Source organism: Nycticebus coucang, chromosome 21 (genome assembly GCF_027406575.1).
Source record: "Nycticebus coucang isolate mNycCou1 chromosome 21, mNycCou1.pri, whole genome shotgun sequence".
Lineage (NCBI taxonomy): Eukaryota > Metazoa > Chordata > Mammalia > Primates > Lorisidae > Nycticebus > Nycticebus coucang.
Genome location: NC_069800.1, coordinates 52,174,076 through 52,184,848, shown reverse-complemented (window position 1 = coordinate 52,184,848; position 10,773 = coordinate 52,174,076). Strand labels below are relative to the sequence as shown.

General features: G+C 49.2%; 1 protein-coding gene across 2 annotated transcripts; it reads right to left on the bottom strand.

The window, feature by feature from the left end:
- Window positions 1-5,693: 5,693 nt before the first annotated feature.
- UBE2C (ubiquitin conjugating enzyme E2 C) lies at window positions 5,694-10,185 on the bottom strand. 2 transcript variants are annotated; one of them, XM_053573997.1, is made up of 6 exons: window positions 9,997-10,185; window positions 9,101-9,128; window positions 7,937-8,023; window positions 6,735-6,939; window positions 6,591-6,650; window positions 5,694-5,943 (listed from the first exon to the last, which is right to left on the bottom strand). In XM_053573997.1, the coding sequence occupies exons 1-6, from the start codon at window positions 10,095-10,097 to the stop codon at window positions 5,885-5,887; spliced, it is 540 nt and encodes a 179-aa protein (XP_053429972.1). In that variant the 5' UTR covers window positions 10,098-10,185; the 3' UTR covers window positions 5,694-5,884. The 2 variants fall into 2 exon arrangements, with proteins under 2 accessions (XP_053429972.1, XP_053429973.1); XM_053573998.1 differs by lacking the exon at window positions 9,997-10,185 and adding an exon at window positions 9,547-9,556.
- Window positions 10,186-10,773: the final 588 nt, after the last annotated feature.

Sequence of the window (10,773 nt, the reverse complement as noted above, 5' to 3'; positions counted from 1 at the left end):
AGCACAGGAGCAAGACTCTCAACAGTGACAGCATATTCCGGTGACAGTTCTGCTTGGATATCTCAAACACTTCAAACTGACCCTGTCCTAAACTGACGAGTCCCTGTCTATCTTGTCCTCCTGTATTCCCCATCTCAGGGGATGGGGCCTGTGTTGAGAATTCTGGTGCTCCTTTTCCACCTCTGATTACTCACTATGTCCTGCTGCTTTCTTTCTTTCTTTCTTTTTTTTTTTTTGCAGTTTTTGGCCGGGGCTGGGTTTGAACCCACCACCTCCGTCATATGGGGCCACCGCCCTACTCCTTTGAGCCACAGGCGCCGCCCCCCTCAGCGCCATCACTTATGCCACCACCATTGCTTGCCTAGCTCTTGGTAACAATAGTCAACCTCCTCCCTGCCATTCACTTTCTAGATGGCCAGTGAGATCTTTCTAAAGACAAATCTGGTCATGTCATCACCCTGCTCAAAGCTTCATTACTTTTCCATTGCTTTCAAGATAAAGCCCAAGCATTTTCATATGGCCTTACTAGGCCATGGTACTCTGACATCCCTGTTACTTCACCAGCCTGTCTTCATCCCCTTCTCACCAGACCTTTGAACTTGTTGCAGTCCAAAGAATGTGTTTTCTTTTTTTTTTGTAGAGACAGAATCTCATTTTACCGCCTTCAGTAGAGTGCCATGTCACAGGACTCACAGCAACCTCTAGCTTTTGGGCTTCCGCGATTCTCCTGCCTCAGCCTCCTGAGCAGCTGGGATTACAGGCGCCTGCCACAACACCCGGCTATTTTTTGGTTGCAGTTCAGCCGGGGCTGGGTTTGAACCTGCCACCCTCGGTATATGGGGCCGGCGCCCTACTCACTGAGCCACAGGTACCACCCAAAGCATCTCCTTCAGGGATTAATCTCCTTCTCCAGAAGATCTTCCCTAACCCTCTTCTTCATCAGGCACCCTTAGGCACCCTCTAAGCTTTCATAGCAACATGTGAGCCTAGTCCACCCAATATCACAGCTCAAGATAGAGTCCTATACAGATATCAACAAAAGGATGATGTGCCAGGCACTGTCCTAAGATCCTTCAACTAGCCTATGAGGTAGGTGCTAACATTATTTTCAGTTTACCAAGGACTTAAGTCTAACTGCCCAAGTGTATACGAACAACATGGGGGTGGAACTTGGATTCTATTTTTTCTTTTTTTTTTTAGACAGAGTTTTAAGCTGTCACTCTAGGTAGAGTGCCATGGCATCACAGCTCACAGCAACCTCAAACTCTTGGGCATAAGCAATTCTCGTGCTTCAGCCTCACAAGTAGCTGGGACTACAGTGCCCACCACAAGGCCTGGCTATTTTTTTTTGTTGCAGTTATCATTGTTTTAGCTAGCCCGGGCTGGGTTCGAACCCACCAGCCTCTGTGTATGTGGACAGCACCCTACCCACAATATGGGAGCCACCAATGGATTCTGATACTGTTAGTCTGTCTATCTACCTGTTCTGAGCTCTTAATTATGCTCTGCATGTTACTTACTAATTCTACCCTGTTGATAAGCCTGTCTACCTCCTAAACTCGTTTCTCTGAAGGCAGGGCTGTGTCCTATTCTTTTATTCTCAGCTTGTAGCAGAGGGCTTTTACCTTGCAGGCTTCAATAATTGTGTAGAGTAGGTGGAGCCTGTGGCTCAGTGAGTAAGGCATCGGCCCCATATAATGAGGGTGGTGAGTTCGAAACTGGTCAAACTTTAACAAAAAAAATAGCTGGGGGTGGCGCCTGTGGCTCAAAGGAGTATGCCAGAGGTGGCGAGTTCAAACCCAGCCCTGGCCAAAAACTGCAAAAAAAAAAAAAAAAAAAAAAAAAAAAAAAAATATATATATATATATATATATGGCTGGGAATGTGGCAGGTGCCTGTAGTCCCAGCTACTCAGGAGGCTGAGGCAAAAGAATCACCTAAGCCCAAGAGCTGGAAGTTGCTGTGAGCTGTAACACCATAGTACTCTACCAAGGGTGACAAATTAAGACTCTGCCTCTAAAAATAAAAAATAAAAAAAAATTGTGTAAAGTGATGAGAAGGCGGCGCCTGTGGCTCAGTGAGTAGGGCGCCGGCCCCATATGCCGAGGGTGGTGGGTTCAAACCCTGCCCCGGCCAAACTGCAACCAAAAAATAGCCGGGCGTTGTGGCGGGCCTCTGTAGTCCCAGCTGCTCGGGAGGCTGAGGCAAGAGAATCGCGTAAGCCCAAGAGTTAGAGGTTGCTGTGAGCAGAGGGCAGTACAGTGAGACTCTGTCTCTACAAAAAAAAAAAATAATAAAGTGATGAGAATACCAATACTCATAAATTCTGAAACTTCTTGTGTTTGACCTCTTTTTGTTCCAAGTGTCAGAAATCTAAATCAAACTGAGCTAAACCAAAAAGGAATTTGTTGGTTCACAGTATGAACTGGAGGCCAGAGTTTCAATGTCATCTCTCTCCAACTCCCAGCTATTTGTTTCTGCTTGGCTTTCTTCCATCTGCAGCTGTCTCCACCAGCAGCCTAGACTGACTAGCTCCTTTTTTAGCAACCCCATTAGTAAAACAGTATTATTCTGTCTCCGCTATTAATTAATCCCAGAGAACACTCTGGTTCTGAACTATAGCTTAGAGTTGGGTCTCTCAAACTAACACAGGGTAGGGGACCAAACACCATGATCAAGAACATGGAGAGGCTTCCCCAAAGCAGACAAAAATATGTCCACCACACTTAACATTTATTTATTTATTTTCAGAGACAGTCTCACTTTGTCGCCCTCAGTAGACTGCTATGGCATCACAGCTCACAGCAACCTCCAGCTCTTGGGCTTAGGCAATTCTTTTGCTTTAGCTTCCTGAGTAGCTGGGACTACAGGCGCCTGCCACAATGCCTGGCTAACATTTATTTATTTTTTTGAGACAGAGTCTCAAGCTGTCACCCTGCGTAGAGTGCTATGACATCACAGCTCACAGCAACCTCTAACTCTTGGGCTTAAGTGATTCTCTTGCCTCGGCCTCCCAAGTAGCTGGGTCTACAGGTGCCTGCCACAATGCTTAGCTATTTTTTTGTTTGTTTCATTTTTTAGGGCTTTTTTATTTTGTTGCTTAATTTTTATTTCTTTATTTTTTTTCAGTCAGGATCCCACCCTATGCCCCTAAGCAGAGTGCAGTGGACAGGGTAGCTCACTGCAACCTCAGACTCTGGCTGCGGGCACCCCGCTGCCTTAGCCTCTGGAAGCCGCTGGGATTACAGGTGCTCGCCAAGGCACCCGGCTGGGTTTTTCCATTTTTTTCATGATTCAGGGTCTCACTGTCGCTCAGCCAAGTCTCAAACTCCTGAGCTCAAGCAATTCTCCCTCCGCAGTCTCCCATAGTCTGGGATTACAGGCGTGAGCCACCGTGTCCGGCTATTTTTTTTTTGTTGCAGTTGTCGTTGTAGCTGGCCCAGGCCGGGTTTGAACCCTCCAGCCTGGGTGTATGTGACCAGTGCCCTACCCATCAAGCTTTGGGTGCCACCCACACTTAGCATGTATTAAGATCTGAGCTGTTTTTCTCAGGCATCCTCTAATTTGATTTTCAGACTTAGAGCTGTTAAGGCTGAGAATTTGCCTAACAAGTTCCAGGTGATGCCATGCTGCTGGAAGGATCACATTTTGAGAATACTGTGTCTAAGTCTGCTTCTTAACCAGAGCACAGCCATCACCTGGAAACTCGTTAGAAAGTGAACCTCACTTTCTAGTGCCTGTGGCTCAGTGAGTAGGGCGCCGGCCCCATATACCGAGGGTGGTGGGTTCAAACCCAGCCCCAGCTGAACTGCAACCAAAAAATAGCCAAGCGTTGTGGCAGGCGCCTATAGTCTCAGCTGCTCGGGAGGCTGAGGCAGAATTGCGAAAGCCCAAGAGCTGGAGGTTGCTGTGAGTCCTGTGACATTGTGGCACTCTACCAAGGGTGGTAAAGTGAGACTCTGTCTCTACAAAAATAAAAAAAAAAAAAAGAAAGTGAACCTCAGGTCCCACCAGACATGGAGTCAAAATTTGCATTTTAACAAGATCCCAGGTGGAAGCAGGGATCCCATGCCTGTAATCCTAGCAGTCTGGGAAGCCTAAGTGGAAGGATTGCTTGAGCTCAAGAGTTCAAGACCAGCCTGACCAAGAGCGAGACCCTGTTCCTACTAAAAATGAAAAATTAGGGCAGCGCCTGTGGCTCAGTGAGCAGGGCGCCGGCCCCATATACCAAGGGTGGCGGGTTCAAACCCAGCCCCGGGCCAAACTGCAACAAAAAAATAGCCCGGCATTGGGGCGGGCGCCTGTAGTCCCAGCTACTTGGGAGGCTGAGGTGGAATTGCCTAAGCCCAGGAGTTGGAGGTTGCTGTGAGCTGTGTGATGCCACGGCACTCTACCGAGGGCCATAAAGTGAAACTGTCTCTACAAAAAAAAAAAAAGAAAAGAAAAGAAAAGAAAAATTAGCTGGGCATAGTGGCACTTTCCTATAGTTGCAGCTACATGGGAGGCTGAGGCAGGAGGATCGATCGCTTGAGCCCAAGAGTTTGAAGTTGCTGTGAGCTAGGCTGATGCCAAGGAACTCTATCCTGGGCACCAGAGTGAGACTCTGTCTCAATTAAAAAAAAAAAATCCCTGGTGGATTTGTTTGCACAGTAGATTGAGAAGCACTGTTCTAAGCCCCTCAAGAGAGGTTAGAGCAGCGTTAGGCATGAGGGCTAAGTTTCAATCCCAGTCCTGACAACTCCCAACTCTTCACAGGTAGCTGCTTGGCTGGGGCACAGGGAAGAGAGGGGCCTACATTAGCAGGAGTGAGGAAGGGGTGGCTGAGAATCTTGCTGACAGGCCTCCTGCTGTCTCCTTCCCTTCCCCTCAGGCCTGTACCAACCATCTGCTAGCAGAGCTGAAGGGGTTGGGTGCAGAAGTTGAGGGCAACTGGGTGCTATTTATCCCCCTTGGAGATCTTCCTGTAGGACTTGGGGCTAGACCATCACCTTAGCCTGCCCTTTCCTATGCTGGGACCCAACTGATCAGCACGGGTGTTTCCTCCTTGGGGCCTAAGGCCAGAGCCTGCAGCAGGCCAGCAGAAAGGTAACCCATGGGGTTGGTGGTCTGGGCCTGTGGGTGCAGCACCTGAGGACCTGCTGGTGGGTATGAAGCAGGCAGTGAACGTGTCCCCTTGGAGTGTACATCTATTCACAGGGGCCAGGACCCAAAGTTGCAAGCTCAGCCCTGAGAGGCCTGCCAGGGATGTGGCTTTTTCTCCAGCTGTAGGGTGACCTGGGCTTTCTTTTTCAGGGCCAGACATCTGTCAGAAAGTGAGTGGCTAGTCTTCCCCAACAGTTCACACACTTGCTCCTTCTAGAGCTATAGGGATTTCAGTCTAAGGTCCTGTCTAGCCTCAAGTGCAACATAGGTGGGGTAGCACTGGTATTCACTAATATTCCTGGTACATGTCAGAACTCCACAGACACAGGCATTCCTGTGACAATCACTTTATAGCTAAATAGATATAGAGTGTAAAATAGCCAAGGTCACAAGGGAACAAGTCCTAGTTACCCCACTGCTGGGCCTGCAGCCTAGCAGATGTGCTCACCCCAGGAGTGATAGGCCAAGAACCCAGACCTTAAACCTGCCTGACCGCTGCCTACCCCAGGCACCTCCAACCCTAGGGTAACTACAAGGAGCAACTCGTACAAAAAAACCAACCAGAATGTATTTATTTAATATACATCACAAGGGCTCAACAAGAGACTTAATTTAAAAAACAAACAAAACAAAAATACCACCACAGCTCAAGATAGAGAGTCCTATACAGAAATCAAGGAAAGGACAGACCATTGAAGGAAAAAATAAAAACACAATATAGGAAGAGGCTGGCTAGCCTATGTCAGGGCTCCTGGCTGGATACCTGCTTTGAGTAGGTTTCTTGCAGGTACTTCTTGAAAGCTGAAAGAGAACAGGCAGGCGCAGTGAGTGATGGGGGACAGAAGTAGTTAATAAAGGTGGGCAAGGGGGTAGCTTGGCCAGGGATGCAAAGATGGGAGGATGTGGGGGAGGGGCTGGTTTCCCAGCCACCCAGTCAGCTCTCCTGGAAGGACTTGCTTCCGCTGAGACTGGAAGGGCACAGCAAAACATTCTATTAAAAAGCCCTTCAATCTGCATGAATCCATTTTTTTTGAGACAGAGCCTCAAGCTTTCCCCCTAGGTAGAGTGTAGTGGCATCACAACTCACAGCAACCTCCAGCCCCTGGGCTCAAGTGATTCTCCTGCCTCGGCCTCCCAAGTAGCTGGGACTACAGGTGCTTGCCACAATGCCTGGCTATTTTTTGACTGCAGCCATCATTGTTGTTTGGCAGGCCTGGGCTGTGTTTGAACCCGCCAACTTGGGTGTACATGGCTGGCGCCTTAGCCGCCTGAGCCTGCGTTAATCCATTTTTTAATACCAAACAGGAACACCAGGGCAGAGGCAGAGGTGGACTGACCCCCACCCCTTTCTGGTCCAACCTAGTCCCACGTCATTGGGATCCTTTTGTTTGAGGGAGGCTTTTATGATTGGGGAGCAATCACCCTGTCCTAGAGAAGAAAGGACACACCTGTGGGGTTTTTCCAGAGCTCAGCAGCATGTGTGTTCAAAGGGCTATCAATGTTGGGTTCTGTGGGTGGAGAGAAAGAGAATGAAGGGTCAAAGGGATAGAAGATACCAACACAGAGGCTTCCCGACAGGGTTTTCAAATTACCTCCTAGCAGGCTCTGAATGGAAAGCAGGATGGTCCTGACATCATACAGGGCAGACCACTTGTCCTTCAGGATGTCCAGGCAGATGTTACCCTGGGTGTCCACATTGGGGTGGTAGCAGGGTGTGAGGAACTTCACCGTGGGTGCATTGTAAGGGTAGCCACTGGGGAACTCTAGGGAGAGCTTATACCTCAGGTCTTCATATACCTGGCATTTGGAGAAACAGACAAGGAGCGAGCTTTCCCACCTGAGCCTCATATCCCAATCCAAGCCCCTACACAAGGACTTTTTGTGATTCTGTCTGGGACTGGATAGTAGACAAAGCAATAGACTGGTTCTGGTGCCTTTTTTTCCTTTTTTGGAGACAGTCTATGTTGGTAGAGTGCTGTGGCATCACAACTCAAGAGCAACCTCAAACTCTTGGGCTTAAGTGATTCTCTTGCCTCAGCCTCCCATGTAGCTGGGACTATAGGCACCTGCCACAATGCCCGGCTATTTTTTTGTTATTGTTGTCATTGTTTTAGCAGGCCCTAGCTGGGTTCAAATCCACCAGCCCTGGTGCCTGTGGCCAGCACCCTAGCTACTGAGCTACAGGCACTAAGCCTCTATTGCCTTTTTTTACATTAAGAGATGGGGTCTCACTCTTGCTCAGGCTGTACTTAACTCTTGAGCTCATGTAATACACACACCTTAGCCTCCCAGAATGCTAGGATTACAGGTATGAGTCACCGCACAGCTTTCTTTTTATCTGGTGGAGAAAGTGATCCTTTGGCTTAAGGGCTATAAACAGGCAGTCTGAGGGTGATCACAGCTGTGCTTTATTAATCCAAATAGATTAGTTGCTAACATGTAAGAATTAGGATTTTGACACAGATCTTAATTTCTGATTTGTTTTAAACCAGATCTGCAGCGATGAGAAACTGCCTTACTGAGACTTGTACCTTTACATGAGCCAAAGTTCTCACTCCACTGATTTTCTTGCTACCTGGCCCCCCATAAACATCTAAGAGAGACAGCCCTATTATAAAGCCACCCTTTTATCATATAGAGGGAGAAAATAAGGCCACAAGGCCCAGAGTACATTAAGAGGTGCGAGGAGTGTTTTGCCTAGGTAAACGTTTAAGTAGGCCTGGCACTTGGATTTCACCTCCCATCTTACCCATCTCAGTAAAGCCGCACCCACCCATCCCACTCCTACACTTACTGTGCCAGCTGCTCCATGGATGGTCCCTACCCATTTGAAAAGGTTGTCTGATTCAGGGAAAGCAGAAATTCCTTTGTCACCAGACATCTGGGGAGGAAAAATGACATTTGCTGGATCAAAGAGTATTACTTTTGGGCATAGCAAGAGGTCAATGGGTGAGCTTCTTTCCCTTAATTTCATTTCACTCTGATCCAAAGGGAACTGATTAGCTTTTCTGAAGAAGCCATTAAGTCCTGGGGCTGAACATACTCTTCTGTGAAGGAGTATTGGGCTTATAAAGATTCATCACCTGGTCAAGGAAGGAGGGCTGTACAGGGAAGAAGGGACTATCTTCTTGGCTGCTGGGAATTCAGGTAAGCCTGCTATTTAAGTGCTGGTTATATACAAAGCCCAGAGACTATTTACAGGCTAGGGAGATATATAAGAATTGAAGGATATGAGTTGAATATTCAGGGTTAACAGAAAAAGACATCTAAGTAGGGAGTATTTCTTTTCTTTTTTGAGACAGAGTTTTTTTTTGGCTGGGGCCGGGTTCAAACCCGTCACCTCTGGTATATGGGGCCATCGCCTTACTCCTTTGAACTACAGGTACCGCGCCCAGTTTCACTTTGTCACCCTTGGTAGAGTGCCATGGTGTCATAGCTCACAGAAACCTCAAACCCCTAGGCTTAAGTGATTCTCTTGCCTCACTCTCCCAAGTAGCTGGGACTACAGGCACTCTCTACAATGCCTGGCTGTTTTTAGAGACGGGGTCTTGCTCTGGCTTAGGCTGGTCTTGAACCTGTGAGCTCAGGCAATCCACCCGCCTCAGCCTGGGATTATAGGTGTGAGCCACTACCCCTGGCAGAGGGAGTGTATTCCTTAAATATGACAGGACTAGAAACCCCAAGGAGGGTGGAGAGTTGGGTGTGGGTAAAACTTGGGGCTGGATACGGAATGTCTTATATGGCTTCAAGAAACTGTGCCTTAGACAATTTCATTGTAAGGAAATGGAATTGGGAGGAGACTGCTGGAAAAGATGTCGATGAACTTCTCAAAAGAAGAGTAAGTTATACTTATCTTTTTGCCCCTGTGTCTAGCTGACGTAGGAAAGGGGGCTACTGTATATTGGGTAGGAGTTGGAAGATACCAATGGGCTGAGGATCTGGGGACTTGGTCACTCACCATGAGGGTCATCAGCTCCTGCTGTAGCCTGCAAAAAGAGCATTTAGGGTTACTTGGGAGTATGGATGTGCCAGGGCTCCAGGTGATGCACTTCCATCTGAGCCCCTCCTGAGGAGCTATCATGGAAGACCGGCTCCCCTAAGGTCAGACTCAGCTCAGGTACTAGTTCCAAAGAGCTATCCTAATGAGTCCTTCTTCACTCCTTTTTTTTTTTTTTTGTAGAGACAGAGTCTCACTTTACTGCCCTCGGTAGAGTGCCGTGGCGTTACACGGCTCACAGCAACCTCCAGCTCTTGGGCTTATGTGATTCTCTTGCCTCAGCCTCCCGAGCAGCTGGGACTACAGGCGCCCGCCACAACGCCCGGCTATTTTTTTGTTGTTGCAGTTTGGCCGGGGCTGGGTTTGAACCCACCACCCTCGGCATATGGGGCCGGCGCCCTACTCACTGAGCCATAGGCGCCGCCCCCCTTCTTCACTCCTTAATTACAGGCTCTCCGCAGGATTATTCTAGCGTGTTCTTAATCCTCACTGTTTTGGCATCTCTCCCCGGGAAAGATCTAAATTTCTCCAGTCTCCTGTCCCTGCTAAGTAATAGGGTCCCAGCGCATCTTCGTCCTGGCTCACCCGCGGAGTAGCCTGGCAGCGTCCCTATCTTTCTGACCTCTTTCAAGAGGGTTTCAAAGAACAGAGTGAATTCATTGCGTGCCCTCCTACCTCCCCAATCTCCAGGAGGCGGGGGGTCCCAGAAGTCTCCGCCCTTGGCCCCAGTGCCCAGAGCATGTTAGGTGCTGGAAGGACCTAACATGTCCGCTCAAGGAGGCGAGGGGTGGCAGAAGTCTGAGTCCCAGTGCCCAGGGCATGTCAGGCCCGGCAAGCGTTACCTCTGCATCACTCACCTTTTGCCCACGGGGCCCCGGGAGGCGCCCCCACTGGGCTCTGCTCCTTTACGGGCCGCCGCGACGCTGGCGGCGGCTGGGTCGCGGTTTTGGGAAGCCATCCCGGCGGCAATGGGAGGGAAACAGAAACTCGGAAAACACCGCTGCAACTGCAGGGCTGCGGGCCCGCCCGCCCGCGTTTGAATTGTAACCCTCCGGCAGCGTCGGCCAATCAGCGGCTCGCTTGAGTTTGATCCAGCCAATGGAACGCGCCACAGAGCTCTGTCGCTGCGCAACTGTTACACCCCTCCACCAGCAAACTACTATTGGGCGACAGGAATCATGCTTCTGACGGCCGATTGGCTGGAGGGGCTGCCATTAAGTAACGAATCTGTAGTGGATTGGTGGTCTTTGGAAAACGCCGACCATTAAATGGCCAAGTAAACGTCCACGTGGGACGAACCCTTTAAGGTCAAACGCCTGATTAAGTGAGGCGTGCCCATCCTCGATCCAGTCTCGGGGCAGAGGAGTGTCTCCAACCTGGTAGCGCGGAAACCCTTTCCCCAAACCAGAAAGCCTTGCTCCTCCCCCCACTGTAAAGTCCTGGGCACATTCGTTGGAGTCCCAAGTATCTGAAAGTCCTAGTGAGCCTAATAACTAGAGACTGAAGGTTAGAACAAGCTCCATATTTGAAAACACAGGTTCATATCCTGCATCTCCAGCTGGTTTGCCTCGACCTTGGGCTGATCCTTTAGCGTCTTAACTTGTAAAATGGGAATAATAAAGGCCAACAATGTA